We start from the raw sequence: 13,278 nt of genomic DNA on the forward strand, positions 1-13,278 counted from the left end.
CAGAGGTGTGCGAATGTGACAGGAAATACGTCCCACGTGGATTTCGCAAGATTGTGAGCAGTGTAAAAGCAGTTGTGACAAAATGTAAGTAAAGAAACTGCTGAAACTCCTGTTACTGAAAATGTAACATCACAAGATATGCTGCAAAATGAACTGCAGGATTAAAGTGATCTATTGCTAAACTACTTTCACTATTGAAAAATAAGTCACTTAGATAAAGCTAAAATGATTATCTAAACATGAATAATCATTGCTATTGTGTAGCACAATGTTCCAGCAAGACATCCTCATTGTGATCTAGAAGTATTTAATGGTTTTGAAAGGGATTCTTGCTATAATTCACAGATTTGAATGGGTTCCCCCTGGACCTATATCACATGGGGATCTTATTTGGACCCCCTGAAAGCCCAGACAGCCCTAATTCTGACTAGCATACTACTCTTATCATATCTTTCTATGGCAGAAATAGTAAGAGTATGTAGCTCAAATTCAGCAATAGTCTTTTTGAGGGTCTTCTGCTGAAGTTAACCAGGCAAGTTAACAACAATAACATCTTTCACCACAGGGAGGCAGTCTAAAACTAAAGCTGAATTGCCTCTACTCACAATGTAGTGCAACGGTATTCTCATGTTATAGCGCAATAGTAACATTGACAGGTACTACACATTCTGCGTCTGGTTTACATTTGTGTCCACTTATATTACAAGAGTAAAGAAAGGTAATTCAACATTGACAATATTCATACAATTAAAATCCTTTTGGCTGACACTTTGCTAAGCTTGTGAAATAGGAGATGAATTAATGAAGACTGAACTAAACTAAAGCTCTCATGACAAAAACAGCTCACCAGCCATACCAGGTGACAAGAAACACGGCGGCGTAATACTCCTAGCACTGGCGTGAAGATCATAAGAAAGAATTAATACAAAGGTTGAGGCATTTGTGTTCTCTTACGTGAACTCACACTCACACACTGCGGCTTTCACACCAGATTGCAAAGAAAAAAAAATGCACACATTAGTTTCCCTCTTTCACAGACAGACCCACATACATAAGTACAGTAAAGTTTTTTTGTGTTAGCACACAAATCATTGCAGCTGTGTCAGAATACGAAAGCAGTTCTAAGAGAAACATTTACATGTACATATTAAGCATGTGTATAGGCATTATGTACAAAATGTATTCATGTACATACATTGTCAATTCTCTATCTAATAAATGCTATTCCTCATTTTCTGGCATGATCCACCACTAAATATCACCCTTTTACTCAGCCATGGCTTTTTAGTTTTATCTCGGACAATAACACGATTAGAAGATGGCTATGCTTTGTGATGGTATCATCAGATTATGGCAATGTTTTCTCTAACAGTATTACTCGAGTGGGGTAGAGCGCTGTATATGAAGGCACCCGCAAATGTCAAAGGATTCAGTCCTGCCCAGAACTCTGTGCTTTCTACATTTCCGCTGTCTAATGCTCTTCCTCAGGCACAAGGCATGTTGCTGCTCTGACATTTTCAGTACAGAAAAAATAATATATAATATTTAATAGGGATGCACGGTTTAAATATTTGGCTGATACCAATAAGCACATAATTATTGTTATGGCCAATAAACAATAAATATGGAAGCCCTAAGAAGCCATGCATTTTTCTTTTTTCCTTTTTTGTGAACTTGACACTTCTTCAGTAGATAAATTACCATAAATATTCAGTTCTAGTTTGTCTAAATAAATAATAATAATAAAAAAACACAGATTCTGGACATCACATTCTAATGTGCAATGGATATTCATATTGAGATTTGCTAAATATTGCATTTATTAAATTATTAATGTTTTTAAAGAGTGTTGGATGACAGAAAAGATTAAGTAAAAATGAGGTAAATGAGCATGCACAATTATATATACAAATAAAGGGCGATCAACAAATAAATAAATAAAAATAATATCAGCAGATATCTAGCTACAGACATATTGTGCATCCTTAATGTATATTTTCATCCTTTGCCTTTTGTATCTTTATCTTGGATTAAAATGTGTTAAAATTGATTATTTATTATTATTATTTATTTATAATTATTAAATTAAACTTCCGAAAGAGACGGATGCCTGTCTTTTGGCTCAAAAGTGACTTTTCTGAGGAAAGAAATGTCTTGTATTAATGATTTAAGCTTTCAAACTTTCTGACTATCTCTATGGGCTGGAAAGCAGACAGAATGTGTAACAGTGATACAGGATTGAAAATACTCTCTCTTGCATTACTTTCACTAATCATTCCAAATGGCCATGATCATTGCCTTTGCACTCCCAAGATTACCATGCAGTCTACCTTCTGTTAAACAGTATATTTTCTCTCAGTATCTATTACCTACATCTCTCTAGAAGTCTGTACATGGTTCTCCTCCCCTCCCTACACCCCCAGCCCCCTTCACTCATCTTCCTCCTCTCCTTTCTTACTTCTGCATGTCACATTGCAGTAAAAGAACAATGGAGGGGTCGCTCTTGGCCGCCTCTTTGAACTCCTCCAACGTGATCTCATCGTTGTGGTCCTTGTCCATCTTGCTGAAGATTTTGTCCACACGCTGCTGTGGGGTCAGCCCGTCCTCGTTCATACGCATCATGATCACCGTTCCAACCATCTTGTAGATTGCCTGGACATCAGAGACATCCCGAATCGATGGGGTGAACACATTTCTAAAGCAAACACATATTTGAGTATGTGAAGCAATGGCTTCTCTGAATACCTCACCTCAATGATCTCCAGCATCTCCATGCGTGTGATCTTGCCATCTCCGTCTAGGTCGTACATGTTGAAGGCCCAGTTGAGTTTCTGCTCAAAACTTCCCCTGGAAGTGATGGACAGTGCGCAGATGAACTCTCTGAAGTCAATGGTACCGTCACCATTTTTGTCAAATGTCCGAAAGGCATGCTGAGCGAATTTTGAAGCATCGCCATAAGGGAAGAACTGGAAGATACAAAACAGATATGGCAACTGACTTTTTAGTACACTTTTTAGTAACCTAACTACATAGACATCCTTAAATGATCATTCTTTCATCATACGCCCTATAAAGCCTACTGTATTGAATTTGATAAACACATTTCCAAGACCTCTTAATTAACACAATCAAAACTTTGTTGAAAAACCTGTTGTACACAATCTACTACATGCTTTTTGTCATTTGATAGTTTATACCTTTGTTTTTATGAGTACAATGCCTTTCGGTATAATTATAAAACCTTCAGTTTGGACATCTGAATAAAATTGAGTGTTTTTCCTGCACTTTGAGTTAGAGCTCCATGTTCTCCTGATATCATACTATATAAAAGCCAAATGTTATAAATATGATAGACAACAAAAAAATCACAAATGCAAACTGGTTTGGAACAGCATGAGTGCCAGTAAATCATGACAGAATTTTCATATTTAGGTGATCTATCCCTTTTTTCATTATGCTTGTAATTTATTTTATGCACCTTATGGTCATATGGATAAAGTAAGTGTATCGTCTGAGTAAAGTATCCCTTTGGGTGTATAGACAACGTTCACCTTGACATAAAGTTGCTGGAATTCTTCCAGATTAAGGATGCCAGTTGGACAGTCCTTCAGAAATCCCTTATACCACTGCTTCAGCTCAACTTCATTGAACTCTGTACTCTTGGTCAAGTCGTCTAGCACCTCAGGAGCAAGCTTGCTGTTGTGTTTCCCCATCTTTTTACACCTCTCTGTGGACAAGGAGGGAAAAGAGCCATAAAACACATTAATGCTTTATAGATTGGCAGCAGCAATCAAAAACAGAAATGTATTGTGGACAACAGCTCTCTTGACAAGACTAATGCGAAGTTTTAATGTAATGTAACTGCAGCTGTGAATCACACCATTCAAATGGCAACCACTGTCTCCATCATTTTTTAGTACGTCTGCCTCAAATACCATACAAAATAAAGAGTACAGAGCAAGATTTTATCATTAACGAAAAACAATGATCAAATATAGCTGCAAGCAACAATTAAGGGGCAAAGCACAAAGAAGGCACGATAAGTCATGCCAACATGGCTGGGAGCATCAAACCAACTGCAACAACAAGCAATGAAAGACAATTTAATATGATTTAAGACAAAATGGCTGAAAATCATAAATTCAATGACTAGTAAAATGATTTAAAGGTTTATCAATTTCAACCAATAGGTGGCACTGTGACCGAATTGATGTGGTGTGGTCAAAGTAAGATGAAAATAGCCGCATTTCCATTACCCTTAAAATTGCACAAATTGAAATTGCGAATTGAAAATACGCTTAATGGAAACGTAATTTCCGCAAAAACTCCCTTTTATCGCTAAAAGTTTTTACGCTCGCAAGTTTTTGCGCATTAACAGGTCACCTGACGTAGATGACACGGTGTGTTTGGACAGAATACGAGACAGAGTTCTTTATTAAATTCATATAAGACAAAATAATTACAGGAATAATGGATTCTAAACCTCAAATAAATGCCACAATCAAGACCTCGAAGCAGAAATGAGGGAGAAACACCCAGAAACACCTCATATGTGCCGCTCACAGCTAGTGCAGTGGCTGGGATTAGTACATAAACCTACCAACGTCCGTTGCCATGGTTTTTGGAATGACTTTACTTATCGCGAGAGGAAAAAATGAAGTTTTAGTCGCATAACATCGGTTAATGGAAACGCCATCATTTCGCAATAGTTTTTTGACGACATTTAGAAACAAGTAATAATAACTCAGTGAGTGTTTTAGCGCAATTTTCTCACCTCATGGGATCACAACACTAAGAGATAGTAAATCTTTTCCTGGATTTTTTTTGTGCGTTCCCGAGATTAGACCTTCCTTAACATAATGCCGAAAACCCGAAGTCTCTAGGTGGTCTAGTTGAGGAGGAGATAGAAGTGCAAGATTGGTGCGCACAGACGCACAGAACAGAAATCATGAGTTAACAAGCGCAATTTTGTCCGGTGGAAAATTGCGCTAAAAATCGCAAAAGTTTTGCTCAAGTCTTTAATGGAAACGCGCCTATTGATGCATTCAAAGTTTGGTGTCAAATGGTCAAAGCATTTTAAAATCTGTTTATGCAGTATACGAAAACGATTTAGTCTATCCAGACAAAATCCATAACTTTTTGCCGGCATGGTCTGAAGATTATACGATACGATTTTGGTGAAAATTGGTCCAATGGTCGAAAAAGTTTGTTTTTAAAGAAAAAAACAACTGAGGCTGAGACTAGTGATATAGTAAAACGTTCAAGACAGGCCTTATTTTTTTTAACTCCGAGGTTATTAATTAATGAATGGTGTAGGCTATGCTTCATTTGAAGCCATCAGCCCTGCAGAAAAATCCAGCATGAATTTTATGTAGGTCCTGGGTTTATGCAGGTTAGAGCTGGTTTATTGCTGTTCTAGCTGGTGGACCAGCATAGTCATGCTTTTCTCAAGCAAAACTGAGCTAGTGTAGCTGGTCCAACAGCAATTCCGGTTACCATGCTAGGGACCAGCAAACCAGCATCCCATGCTGGTCTCGGCATGCAAAACATACCTTATTCTGGTGACCAGCAATGCTGAATTTTTAGCAGGGAGTCAGTGCTTTTTCCAAATTTTTGTTAAATTGTAAGTAATAGATATTCAGATGAAGAACCACCAAGGCCAGTGAAAATGTGGTCTGTTTCTCTTTATTATTTGAAGCGAACATCTGATTGTTAGCTTGTTTGGGTGAAAACTAAAATAGTGCAAGACAAAATAAAACTAAACATTTTCTAAAGATACAAATAATATAACAACTATTTATGAAACTAATTAAAACTAATCTAAACATTTTAATTCATAATATAAAACAAATTAAAACGAGTAAAAAATGTTCAATATAGAGTGTGTAGAGTGGACTAATTTTTTGTCACAAATGATGTTTCCATTTCTTTGTCTTTTAGTAGCTGTTGTCCACTATTCTTTTGGGGTTTTACACTTTGTCATGACATTATGTCTTATAATGTGTCTGCCTGTGGCAAAATCCGAGATATATTAAACCAAATCCAAATTGCCCTGGGCCTTGAAAATGGATATATTTGGGTGCACAAATGACAAATGAGGCACTGTGTTAATGAGTCATTATCTCCGCTCTCGGGTTATTAAAGTTCATTAAATATTGAATAGGTCTAAATAGTTGACGAGGGGCACATGATGACGGAATACAGCAGCAGCTTTTCAGAGGAACTCATCTGAGACATTCTGAGACCCTGTCGCCCACAGAGCTATTTTCTCCTCTGACGGTAGGTCATTTTAGTGGGATCATGATGACTAATCAGAGGTGAGCATTCATCTCCTCTCTCTCTCACTCTCATTTTCTCTTGCTCTATTTCGCTCCCTCTTTGTCGCTGACCTTTATTGGAATTCTGTGGTCTGTCGGCTTTGCTAATCTTGGCATCTTTCTGATTAGTTAACTTTAGACAGGGGTGTTTAATTAAAGATCTAAGTGGTTAATGAACTGTATGGCTGACAACATTTGCCTCAAGGCTCTAGAAAGCTGATTCTTTGGGGCTGGTGAGACAATCCACTATTGTTTTCAATCAGAAAGGCTTCCATCAAACTCTGCAAGCACTCCTGCCCACAGGCCAACGTTTGTTAGCTGCTTTGTAATAAGTGACTGCTCAAAGAGCCGGCGTGCAAGAGGAAACAAAATCTGTCAATCATTACTCCAGAGCCCTCCATGAAACTGCAAAGGAAATGAAGAGCGACTCAAATTGGAAAGCAACGTCTGTTTATGGAAGTTAATCTACACCCATATTGCTTTGGAACCTGTGGCGAGAGTCGTGGTTACCTGGGAGTTGTAACATCAATAAGTTGAACACACTGTGTTTTTTGCCACAGATGTCATAATATCCTTCAAGCAAGGATTTCATTTTATTAGAAAATTCAGACACACACTACCTTTTTTTTTCAGGCACTATAATAAACAAGTTTTTGGCTTGTTGTTTAAGCCAAACATACACTACAAGACTGAAGCATGTTGTACTTTTTATTAGGCCCGGACTAGTCTCAGCCTCGGACGTAACGCCCACGGACCGTTGGCTGAACGTCTGATGCATATGGCACACTTTTCTGGAAACACTTCAGGAGTTTCGAAGTCGCGACCTGATTGGTTGAATTCTACAGGATGTCTGCGAGACGTGTGTGTCGCATTCTTTAATGGTCCGCCAAAACCCCTCGTGGAAGAAGAAAGCCATTGTGTTTACAACTGAGACAAATGAGCGCTTACCAGGATCAACTAAACGCTGGATTTTCAAAAGTATGTGAAGTTTGCGGCTCCATTGTTGCAGTAAACTTGCACAACGTTCTTGAATGAATAATTTATTAAATGCACGCCGGTCTGTTATTGTAGGGACATCGACATTATATTGGCACGCCCCTAAACATGACGCGGAACAAAACGAACTGTGATTGGTTGCGTTATATGTCAGTCAAACGTCCTCTTGGCCAAGAAAAGCAGCGATAGAGCTGGTAAGTCCCGCCCCTTCCGCTAACCCCGCTGGACCTCTAGGTTGAAAAATCGTCAATGCAAGTGAATGGGAGAAAATAATTATTTTCTGGTCCCGTTTGAATTGTGCCATGAATGTGAACATATGTTGTCTATGAATTTCTTATATAATCTTTCGTGTGAAGAATTCTACAATTTAGCGGGTAGAAGTTTGATACGTTTAGACTTTGTGTGAGAGCACTTTGTGGACTACAACTCTTCGCTGCTTTCGACGCGTTTGAAACGTCACCACCACTCGCACACGGACACTAGCTCACGGATCCCACTAAACATGACTGTGTCTTTGGTGCACTTCACCGCCTTCTTTCAGGGAGAGGACAAAATCGTTGAGGTTGGCGAAAACCACGGGTAAGTCAACTTTATGGGGTGACGTCACATAGGCGACATGTAGTCTTTCTCGTTATGTCTTTTCCACAACTGCTAGCCGAAGAATCATACAATATACTGTCAAACTCGTAACATGAAAGATTATATAAAAAATTCACAGACAACATATGTTCACATTCATGGCAAAATTCAAACGGGACCAGAAAATAATTATTTTCTCCCATTCACTTGCATTGACGATTTTTCAACCTGGGTCCAGCGGGGTTTTACGGAAGGGGCGGGACTTACCAGCTCTATAGAGTCCAGACCTTCTGCCGTCAGTCTGAAGGTCTGGCTACGCGAGACTAGGCCCGGACTATCCAACTAGCAGCACCTGCCCATGCATCTGAGTTTTATAGTGTGTGCACTTATGAGACACACTGTGCCAAATTTCAATCAGTGTGAAAATAATCACTATTTCTTAATTTTTTGTGCAAATCAGTAGGGCTGGAAAAAATATAGATTTTTGCAATTAATTGACCTATCCCGATATTGATTCTTGAAATCACTAAACTGATTTTTACACTATTTTCAGTGGCTGTGTGAAAATGTATTTGTGTCACTTCTTGTTCTGCAGCTGTCAATGTGTTTAGATAAACTCACTTACTAAACCGTGTTGTCTGTACCCTGTTGTAAAAAAAAAATCACATTTACAGGGTTTTTAGAAGCGGAAGTCATAGTTGGGTAAACTTCTATAGTGGTGAATGGAAGATGATGGCAAATACAATATTTTGTTCCCAAATTGTATTCCCCTTTGCTCCAAAAACAAAAGAAAATCATGACTGCGTTTTCCACAACTTTCCAAAAGAAGGGAAAAAATAAAGAGAGACTAATTACAGCAGTCAGAAGAGAGAATGATGGCAATGATCAATGCCATCACTCCCTCAGCCGTTGTAACACTCAAACAGCAGTGTTAATTAGTTTTTTTTTTTTTTGTAATTTACTGCCAAGGTAATATAACAAAGAATATACAGTGACCACCAATGACTCTTTAGGCGGCTGTTTAAAAAAGAAGAGGTACTTGTTACACTGCCCTATACATCATTAGAAGAGAGAATAATTTGCATAGGCAAGCAAATCAAATCAGGAAATCTGGTCTCAATACAAATCAAAAATGATGTTTGATGACATATATTAGGGCAATTCCATGCAAAACTGTCACATCCATAACGCCAACTAAATACAATGGCATTGTGCTGGCGTTATTGATGTGACAGTTTTGCGTGGAATTGCCCATTAGTCATATTGCTAAGTGAGCGAGTTTGTTTTACAATGCATTCTGGGATCGTACCTGGAGTCAGAGAGGAAAATGATCGTGTAAAGCTCTTGTAACCAACATCACAGAAAAAAAAGAATCTATTAGGCTTTAAATGTGAGCAGGACGTGCATCCTTGACCTATTCCTTTTACTCCTGACATGTCTACAATTCAATTAAGACTAACAGATCAGGTCTACCAGCATGTATCTCTCATTCAACTTCTGTCTTCACAGCACACAATGAGGCCATCAGGAACACAGTGTGAGATGGAGAGAAGGGTGGTAAGGAGTTCAAAGTGAATAAGTAGATCTAGCAGTGGTGTTCTCTTTTTTTTTAAATAAATCAAATGTAAATTCAAGCTTGTTAAACTGGTATGATGTACCTTTAATTTTACCAAGCTGATTGCTCACTAAAAAAAACACATTCATCATGTTTTCAGTCCTTTTCAAGTTAGATTTTGGCATGACATAAAGCAGTTATACCTAAGTGGCTGAGTTATTTACTTACTCTTCATTCAGACCAATTCACGAACGCGCACAAAACAAAATGCAGGATTCATAGCACAAACCAATCATATCCAACCATAACAAATCATACCCAATCATAGCGTGGAGGCATTGCCACCTCTCAGGTGACTTCCCCCTATTCATTGTCAATTACCCCCCACCAAACCCACTGCATGCTTTAGGGGGTCTGTAAAAGTCAATGGGCTCAGGGGAGGCAAAGAGAGACGTGGTGTCCCGCTGTAACTTTACCTGCGGGGGTCCCTGTTGGACACTGTTATGTTAGAAAAACAAGTGATTTATACACCTTTTTAATGTCACATTTTGTCATATTTGGATTATATTATTTTTGAAACAAGTGTTATTTTCTCATCTAATTGTTTGAGGAGGCACTGCCTCTCTTGCCTCCTCGGAGGAAACGCCCCTGAGGTATAGAGTGTCACGGGTGGTTGAAGCAGACGAGGAAGTAGGATCCATTTGCAGTATTCCTTTATTATACAAACTCAGACTACACAAACTTAACTCAGACTCAGGAAACAAGGCGCAGGAACAGAACAACCAGCAAACAAACATTAAGGATTGACGAAGACTGAACTAGACACACGGCAAACAAGCTAAACAAGATAACAAGGGGGTGTGGCTAATAGGAAGCACCTGGGAAGACTAATAAACATAACTGGGAGCTGCTAAACATGAAACAAGACAGAAACACAGACTAGACTTATGACATAGAGGCTTTGAAGTCTGGAAGACAGGGGAAATGTTAAAGAGGGAGAGTGGGAGTGGAGAGGGGTTTTAAGAGGGGGAGAAACCAACTGTGTTTGGTGTACAATGTGAAGTTGGACAGAACTGTCCCATCCTGAACCTCCGACAAGACCCATTTTAATGCCAGTCAGGAGAGCAAAAGCATGTTGCAGAAAACTGGGCTTCCACAAGCACCTCAGCCAATAAGAAATATGGGCAGACAGTCTTAATATTAATGAAAAATACAAAGTACACCAAAAAAAATACTTTTAATCTTTGGCTTCAGTTCAGAAATAATAGTTTTATAGCATCTTCTTTTCCCAGTTGTTTACTGTGGAATATAATCTCTCCTGAGTTTCTGTCCGATGAGTCAGTTCCTGCTTCATTTACCACCCAAGAGGACGTTTCTGCTTATCAACGAATGGTAGCTTTTATGTGGCTCCTATAGGATTATGACGGCTGCTTGCGGATTAGTCTAGCAATGCTGAGGGAAGAAATGTGGGAGACATTGCAAAGGTGCTCCTGTCACTATGCCGTTTCTCTTTCCTTGAGCACAAGTGATGCTTATCTATGAGGATTTGCAGATTAATGCAGGCCCGTCGCCAAGGCCGGGCATTGGGGAGTAGTGCCCCTCCAGATGACAGCAAACTTACAATTGAGAGCAAAAACCTTATTTCTTGCTTCAGAAAGACTGCATTACATACAGCTGTTTGGCTACTGGTTAACATTATTTTCTATACCCTTGGTGCCAAGGTGACATCAGCCAAAAGTTTTTATTTTTTTTAAAGAATATCTTTCAGACAAGGTGCATGTATTAAGAAAGTAAATAGAAACTAATTTGACTTTAAAGACTATAAAAAAATAAAAATTATTGTGATGAAACCAAAAGGTCACACACATTAATTCTGCTTCATGATCTTTTACAGAGTCACGTCTAAAGCTGTTACCCTACAGTCAGTAAGAAAACAGAGTGAATGTCTTTTGTGGCCTTGTTTCATGGCCTCTCCTATGACTTTATCTTTTTCATCAGTTCTCCATTGTCACTCAGAGTGATCGATGGACAGTGATTGCCTGTGTGGTCACTGCTGATGTCTTTGACATTCCAGCCAGATCAGTCTGTGTGTGTTCCTTTTAAAAGCCACCAAATGAGATGAGAACCCTTGGAGCCGAGATGTGCTGGACACTGGGGCATTGGCAGTGGATTAATTCCACACATGCACAAACACACTCAAATGCACACACGTACAAAGACATACAGGTCTGGCACTTAAATGGATCCCAGGTGGGAAATTCTTTTTTTTTTTCAAGGCCTGAACATTGTACTGGCAACTGTCGGAGATTGAACAAGAAAAGAAGAGATGACTCAATTTGAGTCTCTTATAGACTTTATTCACCCCAGTGACCCTCTGCCAATTCTTTCAAGATTGACATGGCAGAAGGAACTGAGAGATGAAAGAGTAGTAGGCTTTAGATTTTAGAAACACATAGAAACTGTCATAATCAGTCAAGTTTGGTCATTTTTTTAAATGTCTTTAACAAGTCTCTGTAGGCTCCCTAAGGTTGCATTTATTAAAGAAAACAGCAATACAATTTAAAATAACTGTTGTCTATTTGAGTATATTTTGAAATATAATTTATTCCTATGATGACAAAGCTGAATTTTCAGCATTCTTACTCCAGTCTTCAGTGTCACATGATCTTTCAGAAATCATTCTAATATGCTGACATTTTAATATGTTATTTGTTCACTGACCTGAATAGGAAGGGTGTTTTAAGTACCCTATAAGGACAACAGGCTTTTCACAACAATGTTCCGGCCCTTTTATGGTGGACAAAAGTGGCGTGTTACAAGCGTGCTTTATCAAAACCCTGGGATGATACCACTGGTGAATAATTGGTTGTCCTGGTAACAGACCAGGAAGCTTTCACAACCCTTGTCTCGCAAAATTCAGCCAATAACAACTGGTTAGAAGCTCTGCCATGGATGGATCCTCTCTTTGTCTTAATTTGGCTCTTTCTTAATATGCAACAGCAAAGTCAATTCATCTTAAAGTTGGATAGTGGATTTACTTGATTTTCTATTCAGGGTCGGGTTGCAATTTTAAGTTAGCTATTTCAGTTATCAAGATTCATTTACTTTCAGTTAACTTGACAAAAAATAACTAAATAATCTTTTCCACCATCGGGACAAACCGTTCTCGTTGCTTAACCATTCCATTCCGTGCCGATCCGGCCCAGTTGGTATGGATATAGTTTCATTTTCCACTGAGGGGCTGATAACGGAGCTCTTTGGAAGGTAATACAAATGTGTCAGTCGCATTAAAATGCATTAGGGATGTGTGATAAATAACAGCACAATATCAGCTATCAACCAATATCTAAAGGTCCCTCCTCTAAAAAATTATCTTTTATTTTATTTATGCTGATTCAAACATACTGCTTTCCATAGAAAGAAATATTTATCTTTATCTTTCATACTTTATATTATTGTTGTGATGACTAAATTCACTTATACAAGATTTTTTTTTTCAGTAGTAAAATAGAACATATTTCATTTTTCAGCCATTATTTGTCATTAAAGCAAAAGGAAGATAAACCACATACTATACTGAAATTAAGTAAGTTAGATACATCTCTAATTAACTTTTCACTCTAAGTAATATTAATATTTTACATAATATTAATATACCGTGAGTTGAAAAAGTGCAAACCTGATGAGCAATTGCAAATATTATGATCCTTCTCTCAGTCTACGAATGATTTATGGATGTGTACGTCACTCCTGAAGCTTTTTATGCCACCTTCTCTTCACTGCAGTTCAATTACAGGTGAGTCATACAATTCTCCATCTCCACTGACTCAT

At 38.3% G+C, this 13,278-nt stretch overlaps 1 protein-coding gene across 2 annotated transcripts; it reads right to left on the reverse strand.

Moving 5' to 3' along the window:
* Positions 1–2,454: 2,454 nt before the first annotated feature.
* On the reverse strand, positions 2,455–3,713 carry hpcal4 (hippocalcin like 4; the record flags this gene model as incomplete). Of its 2 annotated transcripts, XM_081375761.1 has the most annotated exons (3): positions 2,455–2,652; positions 2,751–2,966; positions 3,552–3,713. In XM_081375761.1, the coding sequence occupies 3 exons, from the start codon at positions 3,711–3,713 to the stop codon at positions 2,455–2,457; spliced, it is 576 nt and encodes a 191-aa protein (XP_081231887.1). The 2 variants fall into 2 exon arrangements, with proteins under 2 accessions (XP_081231887.1, XP_081231888.1); XM_081375762.1 differs by lacking the exon at positions 2,751–2,966.
* Between the last annotated feature and the right edge of the window lie 9,565 nt (positions 3,714–13,278).

Source organism: Scardinius erythrophthalmus (genome assembly GCF_964197995.2).
Source record: "Scardinius erythrophthalmus genome assembly, chromosome: 10".
NCBI lineage: Eukaryota > Metazoa > Chordata > Actinopteri > Cypriniformes > Leuciscidae > Scardinius > Scardinius erythrophthalmus.